Genomic DNA, 22,379 nt, shown 5'->3' with positions numbered 1-22,379 from the left:
CCGCCGCCGCCGCGCCCACATCCCCGCCCCGTCCCGCCCAGCCGGGGCGCGGGGGCCGGTCGGGCGGTCACCCGGGGGCCGCGGTGCCGAGCGATGTCCCCAGCGGGCCGGGCCGGGCAGGCTCATCCAGCTCCGACCCGCCCGCCGAGGCGCCAAGCCCGGACACTGCGGCGGGGCTGCGGCTCCGCGTCCGCGCTGCTCCGGAGTCGCCGCTGGGGCCGCGCCGAGCCCGGGGCCCGCCGGGCGCCGCTGCCGCCGTCGACGCGGCCGTCTCAGAGTTAATCGCGGCGGAGCCCCGGCGCGGGGCGGTCTCCCCGCCGCGCCTCCCTCCCCGCGGCCGCCCCCGCCCGCCCCTCGCTCCGCCGCCGCACCTGCCCGCGCCCCCGCCGACAACTTTCCCTGCCTGTTGCGCGCACCGAGCTCGAAGCCCGGCGGTCACTGCCATGGGCGCCGCCGAGCAGCGCCACGGGTAGGCGGCCCGCGGGGGTCGGGCCGGGAGCGCTGCCAAGGCTCTCCGCTCTCGCCTCGCTCCGCCGCCGCCGCAGCGATCGCTGCCCCGCGCTCGGCGAGCATGGAGGTGCAGCTGGGGGTCGGTCGCGTCTACCCGCGACCGGCGGGCAGGACCTTCCGCGGGGCTTTTCAGAGCTTCTTCCAGAGCGTCTGCGACGCCTTCCAGCCGCCGCGAGAGGAACCGGGCGCCGGTCAGCCGCCGCCAAGCGCGCCCTGCCCGCCGAGTCCCCGAGCGCCGCCGGACTCCCCCGCCTGCCTGCCGCCCCCGCCGGGCTGCCTGCCGCCCCCCGAGCCCCGCGCCGCCGGTAAGGCGCTGCCGGCCGCCGGCCCCGCCATGGGCTCGCCCTTCCCCTGCGCCGGAGAGCTGAGGGAGCTGCTGGGCGAGGCGGGTGCAATTCCGATGCTGCCGCCGCCCGAGACCGAGCCGGTGGACAAGGAAGATCCGCTGGGCGACAGTGCCCGGCAGCTGTGCCGCGCCGTGTCCGCCTCCATGGGGCTGGCGCTGGAGGCGCTGGAGACTCCGGCCGAGCAGCTGCCCCGCGAGGACTGCATGTTTGCCGTGCCCGCCGGGCCGCCCCGCGCCCCGCGCCCGCCCGCCCGCGAGCCCTCGCCCTCCTTCGAGGCCGCTCTGGCCGCCGAGCCGCCCGCCGGGCCGGGGCTGCCCCGCGGCTTCGGCCGCGTCAAGCTGGAGAGCGCGGCGGGGCCGGCCGCGGGCGGCGGCTGGGGCGGCCCGTGTCGCTTCGGAGCCGAGCTGGTCCCGCCGGGCCCCGCGCCCCCCTGGCCCACCTTCTTCGCCGAGGAGGGGCAGCTCTACGGGCCGTGCCCCGAGCCGCCCGCCGGGCCCGCCGACTGCCCTGCTGATGCCTGGTACCCACCGGGCCGGGCGCCTTTCGCCGCCCCCGCCCCCGGCATCAAGAGCGAGCTGGAGCCCTGGGTCGAGGGCTACGCCGGCGCTTACGGCGACCTCCGGTGAGTACCCGCGTCCCGCAGCCCAGCGGCAAGCGCACCCTGCACCGTGCTTCCCGCCGGCATCCTGCATCCCGCCAGTACCGGCATCCCGTGCCCGCATCCCTCATGCCACCTTCTGCACCCCGCGCCGCCCCAGCCTCACCGCGGGTCCAACCCGCTGTGTCCTGGCTGTTCCCGCTTTGGTGCACGTCTCCGCTGCCGAATCTTCCGTTTTGCCGCGATGCTCTCATTTGGGACTGACTAGGCGAGATCACGCCGGGAGCGCCGCGGTGCGCGCCTGGTGTCCCCGTCGTCCTGTGAGGTCGTTGTGTTTATCTCGTTTCCTCACGCATCTGTTTTCCCGCTGCTCCTGGCCGCTGGGAGCGGGCGAGATCGGGACGCTGAGCCCCGAAGCACGGACGGATGTTGACATCGAGTTAAAATCCTCCCAGCAACTTGTCCCGCCGAGAGCTTCCTGCCGGGAATGCACTGTGCAGAGCAGGAAACCCCGAATGTAGTGGCAGAGAAACATCACCTGTGCTTTGGGGCTGTTTTAAATACAGGTAGAAAATGTGTTTTAAAGTAGAGGTAGAACAGGTTTTGGGAATGAACCAGGGGAGGAGAGATTTTTTTTGAGAAGTAGGATTCAATCAAGAATAGTTTTTCCTGGTGTATTAACTTCAAAAAAAGGAGATGAGCCATATCTGTAAAATACCTGTACAGCATTTAAAGCAGTTTGCACCTGCATTCTCACCTGTCAGCACAACAGAATGTGGCCAAGCTGATGGAAATGGGAGGAAGAACGGGCTGCCCAAGGGATTTTCTGCTGGCTCAGAGGTAGCCCCATCCAGGAGTATGTGAGGCCTCAGCTGGGGTTTGCATCGTGGGAGTCCTGCATCCACACACTCACCCCGTGATGCTTGGGATGCTGGGAGCAAAGGCTGAAATGAACAATTAGATTTTACCTCTAAATTAGCACCAGGCGAGTGCACGGCCTCTGGGCTTGTTTCTGTTTTAAATGCCCAGAGCTTCATTTGGGGGCAATTTCCATCCACACAGTGATTTACTGGGGGATTGTACAGAGATGTCAAGGGCTTGGCAAAAGAAAAAAGAATAAAAGTAATGACAGGTCAGAAAGAGTGCAGCTGTGAGCATCATCCAGCTGTGAGCATTGTACGTGGCAGGAGCTATGCAAGCTCTGGGTGTGTCTCTGGAGTCTGGATAAATCTCTGCTGGAATCAGTGCAGAGGGAGCAGGGAGGAATCAAGTTGGAGAAGTTCAGCATTTGGGTGCTGGCGGTGCAGGTTTGTTCCATGCGGCCGCTCTGCTTGCGGAGCTGTGCAGTGGGGTCCTACTCAAACAGGGAATATCACACTGAGGAGAGCAGGTGTGGGCTCCCATGGAGGTCTGCAAGCAGTCTTGGAGGCTGCACTAGGCAGCAGCAGGTACATTTTGCTCGGTTTTGCCTTAGAGATAAGCAACATCTCCCTCATTCCTGTGGGAAGTGCTGTGTACTCCTCTTCCTTGCAGCTTTGTTGGGTGTGCTTGCCTTAGTAGACTTCTGTGGGATCAGCAGGATTGGAGCTGGCACAGCAACCTTTACAACACCAGTGCCTTGTCCTTTGAGCTCCAGGGCTTGTACAGCACTACCCTGCTGCTGCAAAGGTGTAATGGAGGGACATTGTCTCTCTGTGCTCAGATGTAATTTCCAAACACCGTAAGGAAAGCGGAACACACAGCGTGATCTGGCTCAAGCCATGTGTGTTAATCGCTGCCAGGTTTACATTTTATCCCAGCAAAGTATCCGTTAGCTTTACAGCATGCTGCTGGGCCATTCCTGCAGCTTTGCATTTTTTCCTGGATCTGAGGGTACCAGCACAGGAACAGCCTCTGCTGCTGCCAGGTCGGATTGTGTACCAGTATCCCAGGAAGCAGGGCTGTGGGAAGAAGGGTTCAAGGAAGCTGAGAGGCTCTGTAGTAAAATTCCCTGATGGAAGGATGACTGGCTTTTGGACCTGCATCCCTGTGCTGTCTGGTGCTAGGTCTGATCTCCTGCCCTGCTTGACCTTGCACATAAAGCTTTCCCCCTGTAGGCTCAGAGGATGCAGCCTCAGTGTTCTGGGGGGACAGTGATGGCACTTCTGGGGCTGTACAGGGGCAATGGGCACCTCAGAGCCCTGTCCCTCAAGGTGCTGCTGGGAGCAGAGGCACACACAAGCCCCCTTGCTTTGGAGAATAAAGAGCATTTCAAAGTGTGCTGCTCCTACTTTCTTTCCTCTCTGGATGGTCCTGCTGTCTGCCAGCAGGATCATGGCTCTTCCCTCACAGATGGAGTTCTCCCAAGCCCCAGTACTACCCTGCTGCAGTTGGGACCAGGTATGGGTAGGTATTTTTTGAGTTAAACACCCTACATACGACACTAAAGCATGAGCAGTTTTTAATATTTGAGGGAGTGACAGAGTTAGGAGGTGCTGGCACATCCCAGAAACACTGTGGTTATTAACACAATTTGGTTTAATTTAAAGCTTTTGGTAGAGTGTCCCTGACTGCACCAGTCAGACTTGCATGTAATTAGCAAATTAATCGGATGTTTTATTACTCTGGACTTGGAGCTGTTTATCTTTTTGCTCTGGTTGTTGCATCATTACTACCAGCAGTATTTGAGGTGACAAAATAACCTGTTTCAGGAGCAAGATGGAGCATTGTCAGAATAAATCCAAGGCTCTGCCATCAGAAGACAAATTACAGTGGAGGATTGGAGGGGGTGGCCTCCAGTTTAGAATGAAATGGAATCAGAGAAAGAGCTGTTACTGAAGCAATGGAATCAAAGGGATTAAGGGGCTTTGGGCTCAGGAAAATTTGCTGTCCACGTAGCTTCAGATGTGTTTAAGTGGCATTTGCTGTGGCTTCTGTTACCTGGTGCTGATACTGGTTGGAATCCTGGTGTTTGCTGGTTACCTCTGCCTTTGGTTCCCCTCCCTGCCTAGTCTGGCTGTGGTCAGTTTGGGCCAGCGCCACGTGTTCATTCATCACCTGGCTCGATGGCTCTGTAATCGTTTCTGCTCTGTAATTGTGATAGGCTTACAGATAAAACCTGCGGTAATTCCTTCCTATGGAGGGAGGAGATAAGACTGGCAAAGAGATGGAGTGAAGGGCAGCTGTTACACTGAGAGATGGAATGAGGCAGGAGGTCGTTCTCAGGGTTGCTCTCACTCCCAGTCTGTGCCCAGCAGCAGCTGCTCTGGCATCCCAGTCCCAGGAGGGCTCTGGGGACCCCCAGCGCTGCACTGGCAGAACTCCAGAGCCCTTGGGAAGGGGCTGACCCTCCTGTCTGCTGTTGTCAGTGTGACCTTTCTGCTCTGGCAATTGGCCATAGGATGTAAATATTTCTTTGAAGACAAGAGGAGCATGGCAGAACATCATGTGGGCAGCCGGTCCCTTTGGCCCCTACGGACACATGGACACTGAGCTTCTGGTGGCCAGGGGGGTTGGGGGTGTGCTGAAGCTTGCTGTCAGTTCCTGATAAATGGAGAAGAGAAAAGATAAACAACTTTCTTCCTCAGCACCTCTCACCCTTTCATTGCTCAGACACAGGACAACTATGATATTCCAGCTGAAGCTGGAATAGAGAACTCAGGGCTTGGTTGAATGTGAGCTGGCATGATAGCAGGCTGTGGCAGGGTGCATATCTGTCATGGCTGGAGCTGAGGTTGGGAAATGAGTGATCCCCAGGGGCTGGGTAACTGGAGCTGCAGGGATGCTGGAGCTCTGCTCAGCAAGGAGAACCTCTCAGGACTGAGGGAGCAGCCAAGCTGGTGCTGTGCTGGAGCATGGCACTGGTGTCTCTTTTTCCTCACTCCTGAGCATATATCAAATCTCATAAAATGGTCTCCTCATTTTCCCCTTCCTCCTCTGTCTGTCCCTCCCTCTCTTCCCTGCTCTCCTGTGCTCCAGCTCTCCCTTACTGCTTGGAAGAGGAGATGGATCACTTGTCAGGGGCTGGGCTGTGGAGGGCAGACATGCAGGGTGTCCCTGTGGGACCTACCCAGCTGCTCTGAGGGTACATAGCATCTCCTTGCCTCTTCACTGCTCAAAGGCAGACTTTGCCCCATCCTCCTCTAGGCTTTTCCACCCTATATTCCAAATGTCTTGAGCTTTTGAGCTCTTACACCCTCTGGAAGCTGCTTGTGCTTGGTATTGGCAATGAGTATTCCACCCTGGATCCTCTCAAGTGCTGGTTGCAGTGGAAGGACAGGCTTTATGTGGCACTTGGTATTGGAAGCAGCAGCTGCAAATCAGAAAATTTTGCCAAAGAAACAATCCACAAAAAGCTTTAGGAGTGTTGGTGGGTCAGAGTCACAGGTATTTTGTGTGCTTTCCCAAAGCTTCAGGGCTGGAAGCTGTGCAGGATCTGCTCATGGCAGCTCTTCTCCTGCTCATACAGCTTTTACATTCTTCCTGCTGCTTATAGATTCCCTATTGCACAGGTGTTTATCCACTGAACAGATGAGCACCACTCCCTGCAGCCAGTCTGGCATTACCATTGGTTTTCCTCCTGGGAGAGCTTCATTCCAGACTGAGATCTGGTTAGCAATGGGAAATGCTTTGGTGCTGCTTTTGAGCATGTCAAAATACTGATTTGGAACAGGAGAGTGTGTTTTGTAGCCCAGGGGACAGGAGTCAGGATTCCCTGTGCAGAGATGGGTTTTTGCCCCAGGAAAAGATCCCTGCCATGGGCACAGGTACCAGCCCCAGGGAATGGGCATCAGTGGGTGCTGGAGGTGGAATCCTGTCCCCGAGGCATGGAGCCCACAATTCCTGGAAGCTGCTGCCTCTGTCCCCTTTCTCAGAGCGAGGAAGGTGTGGGACAGTCCCGGGAAGAATGAAAGCAGAAACACTGTAGCGAGGCAGAGATGTGAGCGGTGTCCCAGGGGCGATGCCAGCTTCCCCCCACTGCAGCAGGACCCTCCAAGGCCACACTGGGCTCCAGCAGAGACAAGAGCCCGCTCTGTGTCCGTGCCAGGCATCACCTCCAGGTCCCCACAGGCGCAGATTGCGGATGGGCAGTGGGAGGAACAGGCTCAGAGGAAACTGGAGCAGATCAGGAGTCAGTCTCTGCATGGCGAGGGGGGGGGCATGCTCCTGAGCTGGGAGGAAAGCTGGAATCACTGCCATATACTGCAGGAAGAAATCACAAAATTCCCCAAAATATTGGAAATCTCATAGTTGTGTTTTGGTGTGATGAAAATAGTTTCATTACACAGGGTTAAGAACAATTTGTAGTAGAGAGCAGTAGCTCAGTTCTTTGTGTTTTTCTGTTGTTCCCATGAATTCCACTCTTGGCACAGACCTTCATTCATATTTTATTAATTGCTGTTTGAAGGTGGCTGTCCCAGTTTGCCAGTTCTTCATTGCCAGTTGCTGTCTAGACTTGGAGCACTCACTGGAGCCTCCTGGGTTGTTGTTTGCAGTGGATACTTTCTGCTAGTGATTGGGGACTAAAACTACAAAAGAAAGAAATTGTATTTATTTTATCATCCTGTGAACATTTAAAATTTATCAAATGAGTGTTTACTGAAAGAAAACTATTCAGTGGGAGACCTTCTATGACTTCTAGTAAAAACTGTTTGTTTCTGAGAGCTGCCCTGGTAGATTCCAGAGATCTGTGCAGCTGTGGATGGCTCTGGAACATTGAAAATATATAGGAAAAATGAAGATTCTTCCTTGCACAGCTCCTCAGCCTCATTATTTTGTGCAAGTTAATTTTCTTTTTGGAAGATTTTCTGCAAAAGGCACATCTGCACCTCAGACTGATGCAAAGCAAGTACCACAAAGCCATCATGGACAGCCTGGGCCATCTGGGGAGGGCAGCTTGGTGCCACCACGTGCATGTAGTGATGTGGCATGGGGGGCACAGGCACCTCCTGCTGGGGTCATCATTGGGTCAAACATGGGCATTGACCAGAGTGATCTGCTCTCACCTTGGATGAGCCCAGCTCTGCACCATGTTCATAGGAAAACAGCAATGGCAACACTTCCTGTGGGGGTACTGGATCCTTTCCAGCTCTTCATTTTCCTCCAGAGATCCAGCCTGCAGCATGCACAGGAGGCAGATGTCCCCTCTCCTGTTGCAGCAGAGCATTTATGCCTGGTAAACAATTAAGAGGCAGATTTGGTCCCATCAGCCCTGAGTGGGTGGCCGTGCAGGCATGCCCAGTGGTGGCCCTGGCAGTGGCTGGTGGCCCTGGTATCGAGCGTTGCTGCACGCTGTGGGGACCAGAGCCAGCCCTGTTTGTTAACAGTGCTATGAGGGAGCTCATTGAAATGAAAAGGAACTGGCCCAGTTGTCATGGCAAAGACTTGTGACGGAGGTTCTCCATCCATATTCTCTCGCTGTTACCACTGCTGTCTGCCTTCCCTGATCTGCCTGTGCTGCTCATCCATGTCCAAGCACCCTTAATCCCCTGCCTGCTCCGGGTGAGGGGCAGAGGGAGGGATGAGCCTGCCTGGGGAGACCTCCTGGTGGGGGGAGTCCAGCTCACCCTGGCCGGGTACCTGCAGTGGGCAGTGCTCGTGGGCACTGCGGCGGATGCCTGTTCTGCTTTAAATCCAGCCATTGCAACCCTGATTCTTCTCGCCAGCGGTTTCAGGTGAGATTCAAAGTATCCTCTAACAGTAATAAAAACACTCCCAGTAGTAGGACTTCACCGCTGAAGCGCTCAGGAGGAGCGATTCATTCAGCCTCCAGGCAACTGTGGAAAAGGGAATTGTCCTTTTTCTGCAGGCTGAGGTCCGACAGCAGCCCCTCGGTGTGTGAGTGCCGCAGCGCTGGGGTCCCGGGGGACCGTGCTGGCTTTGTGCCGGCTGCTGGGGACCGTCCTGCAGCAGCCTGCTGGACCTTGCACCCCATCCATTCACCTCCGCTGACCCCGGTGTCCCTGGCCTGCCCCCGGGGCAGTGTTTGCAGGACAGGGGTTACGGGAGTGCAGCATCGCGCCTCGGCATCGCGCACCCGGGGACCTGTGTGGAACGGGACGGGTCGGGATGGGAGGGCAGGCTCGGTTTGCCTCGGGTCAGCTTGGCTCAGCTGCTCTCATGGTGCTGCTTGCTCCCCGCTCAGCGCAGGCTGAACAGAGGCCAGAAAGAGCAAGGTCACCCTCTGCACCCGGGCTCGGAGCTCCCCAGCCCCCGCCCGGGGACGCCTCTGCAAATAGTGACAGCGAAGTCAGGTGCTGACACGTCCTCAGGAGTGGTGGGATTGGTCTGTAGGGACACAGACCTCAGATTAAGTGATTTGCAGTAATAGAAATAATCTTAAAAGTATATGCCAGTTCCCCAGGTATTTATAGCTTCTGCCCTTTCCCCAGGCCACCCGGCCCCAGGCAGCTCGGGTGTCTACAGGGCTGGATTACACCCGTGCTTTCCACAGGTGTCCTGGTGCCTTTCCCTGTACCATCCAAAGGAGAAGAGAGCCCATCCTAATAAGTAAATAATGATTCCTGGGCCGAGCCCGTGTTTCTGCTGAGGGGGCCAGTCTGTCTGTCTGGGGGCTGGCTGGACCAGGGTGAGCACCTCATGACAGGCAAGGCAGCTGTCACTTCCCAAACAACTCTAGGGGCAAAAGAGATGGCTTAAGTGAGGATGGGAGAGTCAGTGTAGAACCACCAATGCTGGAACACCCTTGGCATGGGAAGGGAGTGCTGTGAGAAGCCTTAGCCAGGGCAAGCAGCCGGGCACAGGCACATTTATCATTTGGTGTGTCTGCCCTGAGATCTAGGTGCTCCTGGGACACTTTTGGGGTGTGCCTGGGCTGGCAGAGCTCTGCTCGGGCTGTGCAGAGCAGGAGAGCTGTTTGAGAGCTCCATGCAGAGCTCCAGCCACCTCTCATGCACTGGGCATAGCAGCAGTCATGAGGATTTACATTTCATGTCTGTAGCCAGGTGTCTGTGACAGGCACTGCTAGGGGGATGTCCTGGGTGCTGTCTGTCTGATCCAGCTCCTGCTGGAGCCTGGGGAGTCTGGTCATAGACTCAAGGAATGGGTTTTTTGGACGGGGCATTAAAGCCCATTTCACTGTGCTCCCCTCTATGAGCAGTGACATCTCCCACTAGACCACGTTGCTCCAAGCCATGTCCTGCCTGGCTTTGTCACCTAAGGATGGGTGGTGCATTCTGTGGGTGACCTCTCCCTCTGCACCAATATGCTCCAGCAGGGACTAGACATGGGCTGGCTGTGGCCAATGGCTTTGGGAAGAACCTCGGGGCAATTCCTTCTGTGTTACAGCAGCATCTTCACCTTCCAGACCCCCATCCCGCTGAGTGCTTCTGGAATTGTTGCCTCAGGAGCAATCCCTACAAACACCAGAGGGGAGGCTGCACATCTCCAGAATACATTTTACAGAGGATGTGTTCAGTCCCTGGGATGAGGTGGGAAAACCCTGGCATTTGCTTTCTCCCCCTTCTGCTCTCTCTGCCTGGGGGTGGATGGAGGGGTCTTTTTGTCTCTCCCAAAACGACACGACACTTCCATCTCTGCTGTTTTCACCAGCCCTCAGCATTTTGGCTGCTGTTACGGATTTTAGCTGTGTTTGCTTCTTTGCCGGTTAGAAATGGCAGAAAAAAAACCGCTTTGACCTTGGCCTGTGTGCTGAGAACAGAGCCCCGGCACAAGTTTCTGTATCACAAATTTCCTGGTGAAGGCTCCTGCCTCCTCCCCCTCGCACTGATCCGCAGAGCAGCGCCCGCACATCTCCCGACCTGCTCTTGGGAGGGCTGCACTGGGATATCTCGGCAGCTCCACTTTCCTCTTGAAAGAGAAATAAGGGGAAGGAATTCTTGTGCTGATTGGGTTGATAGCTTTCATCTGGGAAGCAATGGGGTGTGTCAACTGGAAAATGAAATCCCCCTGTAAAGAGAGCTGGGATGATTTACTGTTTCTATTGAATAGTGTGTGTGCCTGTGCACATTGTGGATGTTCATCATCTTCTCATGGACACCACACACAGATTATGTGGTATGAGGAACATCCCCACCCTTCACCCTGGGGCCTGCAGCGTTCCCTCTGCACACATGTCCCTGGAGGGCAGGCACTGTGCCATGTGCTGCCTGCAGGAAGGAGAGGTGGCTGGAGCTCTGGGTGCCTCTGCAGGCAGCACAGGGCTTGGTGTGGGATTGGCATTGCTGCTTCTCCCTCCTCAGACACTGAGAACCAGTCTCCAGCTCACCCCCACTCCCTCTCCTGCTGCCTGGCAGTGCTCTGTGAGCAGGGCAGGGCTGGGGGACACGTGTCTGGAGCCATGGGTCCAGTGTGGACTGTAATCCCTGTGGGCAGGCTCTGGGCATTGTCCCTGTGCATGCTCCTGTGCTCCAAAACATGTGACATCGTCCCGATGAACTCAGCCTGTTCACATGGATTTCGTTTTCCTGGCTCTCCGTAATTGGCTTTGTTTTCACATGTTCCCTGTGGTCAAAAAGTCTTTTCCCTCGTAATAGGATCTTCCCCTTACAAAGAAATCTATTACTTCCCAGTCTGCTCCCCAGTCCCCTGGAGCATCTTTAAATGGTTAGAAAAACAATAGCAGGACAGGGACTTTTCCCCTTTCTTGTTTACAGCACAGCCTGTGCCAAGTCCCAGGTCCTTGATTCTGGGCTGTGTTGGGGGTGGTTTGAAGAGGGAGCAGAGCACAGTGCTGGGAATCCTGCAGGACAGAAATCCCACTGGGGTTGTGCTGAGGGCTTGGCAGAACTGAGCTGAGATGGGAGCTAAGGTTCCAGGGGACAGCTGTTCTCTTCTTGTTCAGTTCACCTTCCCTTTTGCCATGTGGGTGCTTAAAACCTTGGATTATGGCCTGAGGTGAAGCAGTTGTCATGTCCAGCAGGAAGAAAGTGGCAGCCTGGGGTTAGCAGGGTGGCTGGTTGGTCCCTCTGCACTCAACTGCAGTTAGTGGAGGGGGCTCAGTGTGTCCTGCAGGATCCCCTGTGGGGATCTGTTAACTCCTGGCCATGCTGTGCCCTCCTGCTCTGCCCTTGCCCCCTGTGCAGAGCTGGGGTCAAGGCGGGTGCGCAGCCACGGCGGCTGCGGCGTGTCCTGAGATGACTATCTCACTGCTCACTCACAGAGACTCGGGAGAACACTCTCAAGGCTGGGAGGCCTAAAATTAGATGTGGCATCTGTGTTTTGGTTTGCAGGCGGGCTTGAAAGAAAATGATTCTTGGCTGCTTTCATTCCTTGCCTTCTTGGAAGAGCATGGGCAAGGGGTAGTGGGCAGGGCTTTGGTCCCTGGTGTGCCATGGCTTTCTCTGGACATGGCTGCCCAACAGGGCCAGTCAGAACTCCAGCATGGGCCTGTGATAGCAGCAGGACCATCCATTCCCACAGGTTCCTGGAGGCAGCTGGGTGCAGGGCTGCAGGGTTCTGCTCTCCGTGTTTTCCTGGGAATGCTCTCAGCCTCCAAAACAGCAGGTGTGGTTGTCCCTGCCATATGTCACTAAAAGTGAAAACTGGCATCAAAGCACTGTTTCCCAGCCCATGCCTGTCTGGATACAGTGGGTTGTAGGTATGTGCTGCTGGAGTTGGTACTGGTGTAGCTATTCATCCATGCATCCATGCATCCATGCATGCATGCATGCATGCATGCATGCATCCATCCATCCATCCATCCATCCATCCATCCATCCATCCATCCATCCATCCATCCATCCATCCATCCCCACCATCCAAGCCCTGCTGAGGGGCCAGTCCTGCCCTGCTCTTGCCCCAATCCATGTGCACCTGGCAGATGTGGACAGCTGTGAGCCACAGGCATGCCACGAAGGCCAGGGAGCCAGAGGGATTGGTGGGTGTCAGCCAATGGCTGTGAGTTGCTGGGGAATTTGCTTCTCTGTTGCCTGTTCTGCTGAGACTGGGGCTAAGAGTTGCAGGGAGACCTGGCACTAAATATGTGAAACCTTCATTATAATTAGTGTGTTTATGTCGGGGATGAGTCACAGCACGATCCGCTTGGAGGACGCGGCGGGAAGATGATAGTGTTGCACAAGTCGTGAAGTCTCCTCTAGAAACTCAGTGCTTTGCCAGCAGAGCTGAAGGGAAGTTCTGCAGATAGAGCTCGTATCCACTTCCAGACATAATAAGGCAAAGGATTTTTATGCCCCTGCAGTTGTGTCTCTGCAAAGGTTTGGTCTTGATAGAAACGTGCCTAAAAATAATGCAGCGCTGCTGGTAAGTGGTGGGACCAGCGCTGCAGTGCCACTGCAGTGATCCCACTGCAAGAGGGGTGCAGGGGGCTGATCCCCGAGATGGGGGGGCTCTGCTGATTGCTGCCATGCCCGTCCATGCCAGGGCTCCATGCTGTGCCCGGGGGAGGGTGCTGGCTCAGGCCATGAGCCTCCCCAGCTGGGTGCCAAATTTGTGGTATTTGCGGTCTCCTCATGTTTCCATGCCGGATCCCACCCTTTTTGCTGACTGTTTTAGCCTTGTGCTTCCTACAGTGGAGAAATAAAAATGCAGAATTTGCAGCATTGGTTTCCTTAGCAATAATTCCACTGCCAAAGGAAGAGGGGAAAATATTTTGTGTTTTAAATATCTGAGTCTGGGAATGAATCCTGGCATCCCTCAGCAGCCCAGCTGGGAGTCGACCACTGACCTCTGGCCATTAGCACAACTTGATCCTTGTTGCCAAATTAAATTCCAAATTCATTTGGAGTTCCGTGAGACACTGATTGGAATCCTTCTGCCTGGGGTTTCTCTTGGTAGCCCTGTGCCAGGTGCTGTGGTTAGCTGGGGGTGCTGGAGGACCATGGTGGCCTTGGGGGCCACATGGCCAGTTCACCTGAGGTGCTGTGCCCCATGGCTGGACACTGGTACTGTGTTCTGATCCTCTGGAGATCTGCCCAACACACCAGCTGTGAGAAGAGGCACTGAGAACTCGCATCCCCTCTTCCAGAGCATTTTGTAAGCATCAGTGTGCTTGATTTTGGAAGAGGGAAAGGTAAAAGTTCTCCTGAAGGTGAAGATATTGGTATGTGGCACCACAAGTCTGTACCGTGGATGCTTTCCTGGGAGCTGTAAGCCCGTACCTGCATCTGGCATGATAGCAGTGTCTCTTGGAGCATGAAATATATGTATCAAGTGTCTCATTATTTGTGATTTTCTTTACAGGCACATTTTCTTTTTGTGAGCAGAGGAGATGGATTTGAAAAATGGAAGATTATGGTGTGGCTTAAACTAACTGCATAAATATCAGTGAGGACAGAGTGTTTCCTTGGAAAATAAGTAGGGTTCTCTCTGCAACAAGGATGCCAAGGTCCTGTCCTTGGTGACTCCAGGTGACTCTGCAGTCACCAGGAGGACACAGTGTAGGGCTCGGATGACCTCGGGAGTGCTCCTCAGGGCTGCAGCCTGCCTGCAGCCTTGCTGCTCCTTGTTTGCTTTTTTGTCTCCTTTTTCCTTCATAATCAGGTGAGTTCCCATCTGAAGGGACCTTGCAATGTCCTTGTGCCATCTCTTTTCATAGGTACCTGCTCTGTCTGGGGGATCAAGTGTTCCATCTTCTCTGAGCTGATTTATTTAAGCTGCTCCCTGAGCCTCTGGATGGACATCAGGCTCTGAGGCAGAAGTTTTGGTGTGAGCTGTACCAAATGTGGGCAGCAGCCTCTGCTGTGGCCACCAGTGAGGTGCAAAGGCTGCAGGGCGGCTTCTTCCAGGCTTTGCATTCCAGGCCTAGCAAACCTGCCACCTCTCACCTTTGTAAGCTCATTTTTAGCTTCTTTCATATGGAACTTTGGAAGGTGGGAGCCCAGGATGGCCATTAAATGAGGGGACTCCCTGGCAGGCTGGGTTATGTGCACTGCCTCAGCTGGTCAGGTGGCAGGTTGGGGCTGTCCCCTGAATGCAGGGACAAACAGCAGCTGGGTCCATGCAGCTTCAGGCCTGGAGCAGCCTTACTGCACCACAGAGGGGCACAGGACAGAAAAGGGAGTGGTGGGGCTTCAGCTGCAGTGGGGATGCACTGTGTGAAAAATAAACTGTCAGAATAAGGAAACAGAGTGTTTGAAAACAAAAACCCAGAGTTTAATTTGGGGATTTGAGAAGGGATTTGCGTAGCTCTGCCTGTGGAAGCTATTTGTGCCCCTTGGGCTGGGAGGCAGTGCCAGGGCTGGAGACCCAAGCCTGCTCCTGTGAGTTGCTGGTGGGAGGACATCTGCTTCTCTGAGGTGTGCTCCTCCTGGCAGCCTGCCTTGCTGGGATGCTTGGAAAACCCATTGTCATCTGGTAATATTTATTTAAATCCGGTGAGGATCCTGTTCCTCTGTGTATTTAGCAGGCCTGGGGCTCATGCTGCACCCTGCTCTGCTCTCAGATGCTGTCGTGCCTCTGCTGCCATCGCACACAAAAACAAGGCATGAGCAGACTAAAAAATACTCAAGGCTATTTAGCAGAAAGGATGTGAATTTGGTGTACAAAGCTGTATGTTTATAGATTAAATGGCTGAAAGCATTTTAACAGATGAATGCTTTAAAGTTTCTGTGCAGGTGTTTTTATCTGGATCAGTGTGATGTGGTGGCAGTGAGTGACGGCTTGGCTCAGCTCTGGCTGGAGCCAGCAGCAGCCAAATGACAGTGCAAGGGGACACGAGGACGTGCCCAAAGTGGACAGTCATGCCCTTTGCTGAGTATGGGTCTGGCTTCTTGATGGGAGTCACAGAACTTCATCCAGGCAGGAGCACCACAGCTGCACTGAGGGGAAGCCAATTAAATTTAATATTGGATTAGAGAATGTCATGCACAGGCAATGCTGTTTTAAAGGCAGAGATCCCCCCTGATAACATCAGAGTGTCTCAGAAATGACAATACTTGAAATGACTGGGTAGGGTTCTGTGTCACCTGAGTTTGTGTGTGAGTGCTGGCTCAACACCCTCCTGAGCATCACAGATGGTCAGGTTTTGACACAGCATGGTGAAAGTGCAAACCTCCTCTTCTCAGGGAGTATGGGACCAGGGCACTGCTCTGGGGCTCCTGTGTGGGATGAGCTGGGGGTGTGTGGCAGCTGCCATCATTGTGTCCTGGTCTGGCTTAGGGGTGGGAAGTCACGGGGAAGGGAGCAGTTGTGCCAAGGCTCCTTTAGAGCAGCCTGTGCCAGCTGTTGCTGAGATGGAAACTTCCTTTGTGGATCAGGAGAAATGGCTGGCTCCTCTTTTACTAGAGCTTGCCCTTGGCTTTCTGGGGGTGTTGTGAAATGTGGCTTTTTGGTGAAATTTAACTAATGACAAACAAATGCTTCATCACATGATAGTTCCTACTCCCCAGAAATATTTGCATGTAAGGGGAGCTCAGCAAATCTTCCACTTCCTTACAGAACCCTTCTGAAACGAGAGCAAAGCTCATCCTAGAGCTGCAGAAGAGATACCAAGGTTGTTTTTCCCTGCCCCCAAAAGCCACCAAGCTCCTTTGTGACAGCCACGACCTTGGCCTTGGGGGCAGCTCTGGCTCCGCCGCCGCCATCGCCGCTTCCAGTTGTGTCTGCCCTGGCCGCTATCGCCCTGCTTTGGGCTCTGCACTGGGGCTGACACTTGCCACACTTTGTGCCAACTGCGAGCCCCCCGCAGTTGTTTTGGTCTGACCTGAGCACTCTTGTGGCTCCGAGGGCCAGCACCGCCCCACAGAGTACAGACTTCCAGCCAGAGGAAAGCTTGGAGCTGCTGGCTTTGAGGTGGCCGCTCTGCCACCTCTCGTGTCCCTCCTGTGCCCTCAATGGTGGCAAGGGGCTGTGGCACTGCCTTGAGGCAGGTGGCACCTGGGGCTTTGCCCAGAGTGCTGCCAGCCCTGCAGCTTCTCCAGGCACCTCTTTGGCTCATTGGCCTGTGTTATGTATTACCTGCACGTTTTGAGAACACCCTGTAAATGTCCCTTGGAAACTGGAAAATGGATCGTTAAGGGAACCATTAGCATAGCTCATTCTGAGTTGCTAGAACATTTTCACATTATGTTTTTCTGGCAATTCTCTCTCTAAAAATAAAAAGAAAAGGCAAACTGGCGTTGTTTTGAAGTCAAGGGCATTCCTGGGCAGATGCTTCAGCTCTGGGCAGTGGCTGCTGGCAGGGAAACACATTCTGGTGCTGCAGAACCACTCCCCACCTGCCTAAACAACATCTCCTGCCCCTTGGGCTGCACACTCTGCCAAGCCTTACCTCAGGAGGATCCTGTCCCATGGCTAGGAATCACCTTCCATGTCAGCCAGTGTCCTCCAGTCTCCATCCGTTGGTGGCAGTGGGGACAAGGGTGGCTGAGCACGGAGGGGTGTGTGGGGAGCCCTGCCCAGCCCCGTCCCTGGCAGGGACACGTGTATGGGGTACTCTCGATGCACACCTGCTGGAAGGTGTTTCTGTACTTGCACAAATCTCCCCACACATGAGCAGCTCTTTAAAAGCTGTTTCAGAAGCCACTCAATTTCAAACCCTGCTTTGCAGTTTCAGATAATTGATCCTCAAAAACACCCTCCTCTGGGAGTCCTGTGTCTGTTGTCACGACACCTGCTGCTCATGGCACACAGTGCTGAGCGTGGGGGAGACAGAGGGGAAGCCTGATGGAAAGAGGGAAATGAGCACTGTTGGATTTCTGACTGCACAGAGAGGAGAAAAGAGTTGTTGGGCCATTAGCAGGAATGCCTGTTATGTGTGAACCTAAAACACACTGTATGAATAAGACATTCTTAGCCAGGCTTTTCTATGTGCTGCTGGTATTCCTCAGCAGGGTCTGCTCTGCAGCAGCCCCTCTCACCCAGTCCCAGGGTTCTAAAGTATCTGGGGGGATGTGGAGCACCAGGAGGACAGGTGGGATGCCATTTAAGCCAAGAAAAGAACATGTTGGTTGCAACAGGATTTGACTATGGCAGGCACAGTGCAGCCAACTGTGTCTCCTCCATTTAATCAGTAATTCCAGAAAAGCCTTGGAAATAGAGATAGCTGGGGAATGGTGGTTGAGCTGCATCTACAGATCAATCACTGATTGCTCCTGTTAAAGAGATGAGAAATCACTCAGAAGGTTTCTGCCATAAGAACTGAGGATGAAATTGCTTTTGCAGTTACCGAGGTGGGATCTGCACAGCTCCCAGGTGAGGACAGTGGGGCTTTTCTGGGTATAAAGGTTTTTTCAAGAAGTCCCATCTTTGTCACACTCACTGTTGATGTAACCTGATTTCTCAGAGCTCACCTGCAAGCAATAAACAATGCCAAAAATGAAAGGGGATCTAATTTTACCCAAAAGTTGCAGTGACTTGCAGACTGTTAGAAGCTAATTGCCACATTCAGTGGTTGCAGATAAATGAGTTCTGGTAATTAACTCAACGTGCTGGTGCTTCCCAAACTGCTTGGACATGTTGGCTCCTGATTTGGATAAGCCCCTCTCCTCCTGCCATGCCCTCTGGAAGAGCAGTTTTTCCATGGATCTGATCAAACAGATCAGATCAGGTTGGGGAGGGGACAGTACCAGCTGAGAGAGGAGAATCTGGGTGTGTGGGATGGTGAGGTGTTGGAGAAGGAGAGTCAGGTGCTGGTGGTTGACGTGGCATCAAGTGGTTGGCAGTGCCGTGCTCTGCCTTGCTTTGTGCATGAGCTTCATTATTGAAGCCAAAATTCCATGAGCACTGCAACAGCCAGTCCCAGTCACCTTCTGTCCCTAGGCTGTGCTGTCACTGTGTGTCACTGTCACTGTACTTTGTCACACTTTGTCAGACACTGCACGCAGTGGGCAGGGTCTCTGCACGGTCAGGGCCAGGCTTGGCTCAGTTGTTGCTCACCCTCTTTCTGCTCAGTGCTTGGCTGATCCATCACTGCAGTTCTGCCATGACCCTGCTCCCCATGGCGTGCCCTGAGCACATTTGCTGACCCTTCTCTTGTCCTCTCTGGTTTGTGCTGCAGGTTGGAGCCAGGCCGTGACCATGTCCTGCCCATTGACTATTACTTCCCACCCCAGAAGACCTGTCTGATCTGTGGAGATGAAGCCTCCGGGTGCCACTACGGAGCCCTGACATGTGGGAGCTGCAAAGTGTTCTTCAAACGGGCAGCTGAAGGTAATGGGGACAGGAGAGGAAAGGTCACTGCCCCACTGTGATGACATTCTCAGATTTCTTAAAGCAGGAAGGGAGAAAAATCAAGGATAAATTGATTTGTCTCTCTGGGGTTTGCAATTTCATTTTACAGATTGTTCTCAAAAAGTAGCCAAACCAGTTTCCCAAAATATAATTCTTTCCAGTGGCACTGAGCAAACTGGTCTCTGAGAAGGTGTCCCTGCCATGGCAGGGGTGTGGACCAAGATGGTCTTTCAGGTCCCTTCCAACCCAAATGTTTCTGTGATTCCATGATTGTCTTAGTGACCTGGTGAGAGCCTGGAGCAGTCAGTTCCTGCTTCTCTTCTTGATTCTCCAGAGTGCTTTAAGCTCCCATCAGCTCACCTGCAGTCTCAGATGCACAACTGGTGTTCAGGGAAGGCTTTTCCTCTACTGCAGCCCTTCTGGAGGGTCCCTTCTGTGACTGCTCACAAAAGAGTACAACCCTCTGTCCCTCAGGAGCCATGCTCGACCTCGGGGTCTGTGATCCTTCTCCCCAGCCTGTGAGAAAGCAACTCCTCCTTCATGTCCAATTCCATAGTGTCAGGCTCTCCAGGGATAAGTGTGAGCTCAAATGTTCCCTCTCAACAGCAAGGTCTTTGTACCACTTTTCCTGGGCAATGAACAAGCAGAAGGAGCCAGCCCAGCTGTCTCCTCAGGCTGTGCCTCAGCAATGGCTGGTTTCTACCTGCAGTTCAGAGTTGTGGTTCTTGGTCAGCAGTGAGAGCCTCTGGTGTGGAAGATGAACTGTCCAGCAATGTAACGTGCCTGTAGTCACTCATCAGGCTTGCTGTCAGGAGAGATGAACCAACACAAGCCAGCATTTTTCCTTCTTGCTAATACAATTTATGTGGGCAGCTGGTGTCACTGGCCATGGTGTCCTTGGGAGAGGGCTGGCAGCAAAAAGAGGATGGAGCTTCTGTCTCACCATGACCTTCCCCTGTGCCCAACCTCTTCTGTCTATGAACAGAAGTCCCAGGCTAGGGGTGCTCACCTGCTGTTGTCAGAATGCTGCTTCTTCGTCAATTAGATCAATTATCATTATCCTGCCTCTTGTTGGAGTCGTGTTTCCCTCATTCCTCTGTGCCAGGAGCCAGCTTGTCAGGGCAGGTTCAGGGAAGAATAGGGGCTGTGCCACAGGGGACATCAATGTTGCCAAAAAGGGCAGTCAAATAATAGTTAACAAATTTTGCATATTTCTCCTGAGTAAATAATTTGCAGATCTGTCTCTGCTGCACACCAGCTCTGTGTCAAGCCAAGTGGGTTGGCTTGTGCAGCCAGAGTAAATAACAGATGCTTGTTTAAGTCAGCAAGTTATTGTTGATTTATAGTAAGTGGAGCCTTGGCTCTCAGTCAGATGAAGTGCCGCTGCAGTGCCTGTGTCGGCGGGTGGGTGTGGGAGCTCTGCTCCCCTGGCACCAGGGTGGGCTCTGTCCTGTGGGTCACAGGGACCAGAGGTGCCCATGGGCAGAGGGGCAGCCTGGGCTGCTCTGAGACACGTGCCCTGGAGTTGTTCCCTCTCCTGATTGTGTTATATCATGAATTTAAATGGTAATTACGTCTCTTCCTAGTTTTTCAGCCTCACAGTGTGGCAGAGGGTTGGGAGCGTTTGGCTGTGTTGGGATTGGGCAGCAGCCCTTTGTCTTTCCTGAGGAGCCATATGTGTGTGCAGGGGGCTGCCAAATTGTGAGGTTTCATCTTACGCTACCCTGAGGTACATGGCTAAGTCTTTATTTTGGGGAAGTGATAATAAATTGTGCTCCTTTATAGGTACTGAATGCAGAGATGGCAGGTGGTGATTTCTGTTCTAACTTTTGGTGAGTTTCCAGACAGATCTCTTCCTTCTTAAAGCTGAGCAGCATTACTGAAAGCTGATATTTCAGTGCGTTCTCATGTTTTAAAGTCCATAAAATGCCTCTCAGAAAACCTTAGGTCACCCTTGGAGACTTCACAGCAGTAGATCAAAATGCTCCCCTACAAGAAAAGAAACCTGTTACCTTCTTGGTGCTGGTGTCAAGCCACAGCCTTTAGTGGAGGGAGCAGCAGAGGGCTGTGACTGCAGCAGCACGAACAGCATCTTGGAAGGGAGGGAAATAGCTGGGCACATAATTTCCTTTTTATTATATTCTTCTGAGATAATAGTGAACTTATCTGGCTGGGATTCAGGGATATTTAAGGAGGTTTTATAGACATGCACTGGCTTCTAAGGGGTGAGAAAGGGAAAAGATTTAGAAAAAAAAGGTTGTGACACTGATTCTTCTTCCCTTTGGACACACTGAGGGGTTTATGGGCAGGAGCAGGTCACCTCTGCTTTGATGGAATATTTGACAGATTTGAGGGGTTTCACAAGTTCAGGTTCAACTGCTTTTTCCAGAAAGATGCTGAAGAGTTAACAGAAAAGACAGGAATGTTGCCCTGTCTTGTTTTGCCGGCTCTTGTGATTCACAGACTCTCTCAAGATGTCCAGGCTGTGTCCAGGCCAGCCCTGAAGCACACCCCACAGACTGGTGGGGACTGCCTCACTTGCAGGGTCACCACCCTCGTTTGGTGACCAAGCCCAGCTCTCCCTTGCAGTCACCAACCCCAGAGGGCTGGGTGGCTGCCCTGTCACCAGGGTGCTGCTCCCCTGCTGCCCACAAAGCAGGGCTCCCCTTCCTCATCTGCTGAGCTCATCCAACTCAGCACAGATGTTGTTTTTCCCTACAGGCAGGACACCTCTGGGTGTGGTGAGCATGGCTGGGGTGGGTTGAAGACATGGGAGTTCAGTCCTTGTGATGCCACCCTTGTCCCTGAAACAGAAAAATGCTTCAAACAAGGCAGCTCCTTTGTCAGTGAGCAGCCCAGGGGTTCCTGCTCTCCCATTCTGTCCAGGAGGGGGATCATCATGTCTCTGCATATATCCCTGGACACAAGAAGACCTTCCTTGTCCCTCTGAGGTTTCTGAGATCTGATGGTGACCTTAGCCAGCCCAGAGCTGCCTCCACACAGCGTTCCTGGCAGTGTAGGACTGGGATGCTTTGGGCTGTGCTCCTGATGGGGCTGTCTTTAAATAGTAGAGAGCTAAATGAAAAAAATAACACAGTATTTGGCAATTTTCCTAGCAGGCAGCCAGCCAGGCTGCTGTGCAGGCTGCTCGGAGTGCCTCCATCATTCTCCATATGGATTAGTGTTCTATGTTCTGACCTGCTGAGGATTAGCCTTACACCAGAGAGATGTCTCTGGGCCAACTCAACAGTTTCTTGCCAGATTTCAACATGACACAAAGTTAAAGTAAACGTTTGCAAAGATCATTGCCATGTTATAAAAAAACTTTCTCCTCCTTCCCAGGCTGATGTGACATGCAAAGAAATTGAGTGTGCAAAAGATTCAGTGGTGCTGCAGCACCACGATGCTCCAGTGGTGGGTTTCTCATGACTGTTTGGGTGCTATTTGCCTTAAAATGTCATGGGGAGAGCAAAAGATGAAACAACCAGAGCACAGGGAAAGCTCTGGGTGCCTTCCCTATGCTCACTTTACCATCTGGTAAATACAGAGGGCTATTCAGGAATTGACTTTGCAAAGGTAGTTCTTCAGAGTGGCTCAGTGCTGGTTTCTGGGAGCTTTGTGGCTGAGCCCTCCTGAGTTATTAATAGGAGCATCACATGGGGAAGGGTACCAGCATCAACCCCCAGGCTGAGCTCTGGGCATGGCCCTGCTGGTGACAGCCCCAAGGACCAGAGGCTTTCCAGGGGAGCTCTGGAGCCTCCACGGTTACATGAGACCCAGGGGAGTTGCTTTCGCAGAAAGCTTGGCCTTATCCCCCAGCTGTTAAAATTCAGTTT

At 53.8% G+C, this 22,379-nt stretch overlaps 1 protein-coding gene across 1 annotated transcript in view; it reads left to right on the top strand.

The window, feature by feature from the left end:
* Nucleotides 1-401: 401 nt before the first annotated feature.
* Nucleotides 402-22,379, top strand: part of AR (androgen receptor) — a 40,132-nt gene continuing 18,154 nt past the window's right edge. Inside the window, exons 1-2 of the mRNA XM_030228989.2 lie at nt 402-1,479; nt 18,371-18,522. Coding sequence (XP_030084849.2) covers nt 572-1,479; nt 18,371-18,522 — 1,060 coding nt within the window. The 5' untranslated portion in view covers nt 402-571. The remainder of the gene's footprint in view (nt 1,480-18,370; nt 18,523-22,379) is intronic.

This window comes from Serinus canaria, chromosome 4A (assembly GCF_022539315.1).
Source record: "Serinus canaria isolate serCan28SL12 chromosome 4A, serCan2020, whole genome shotgun sequence".
Classification (NCBI taxonomy): domain Eukaryota; kingdom Metazoa; phylum Chordata; class Aves; order Passeriformes; family Fringillidae; genus Serinus; species Serinus canaria.
The sequence above is the reverse complement of the archived record's forward strand: the minus strand, read 5'-3'. Positions and strand labels throughout refer to the sequence as shown.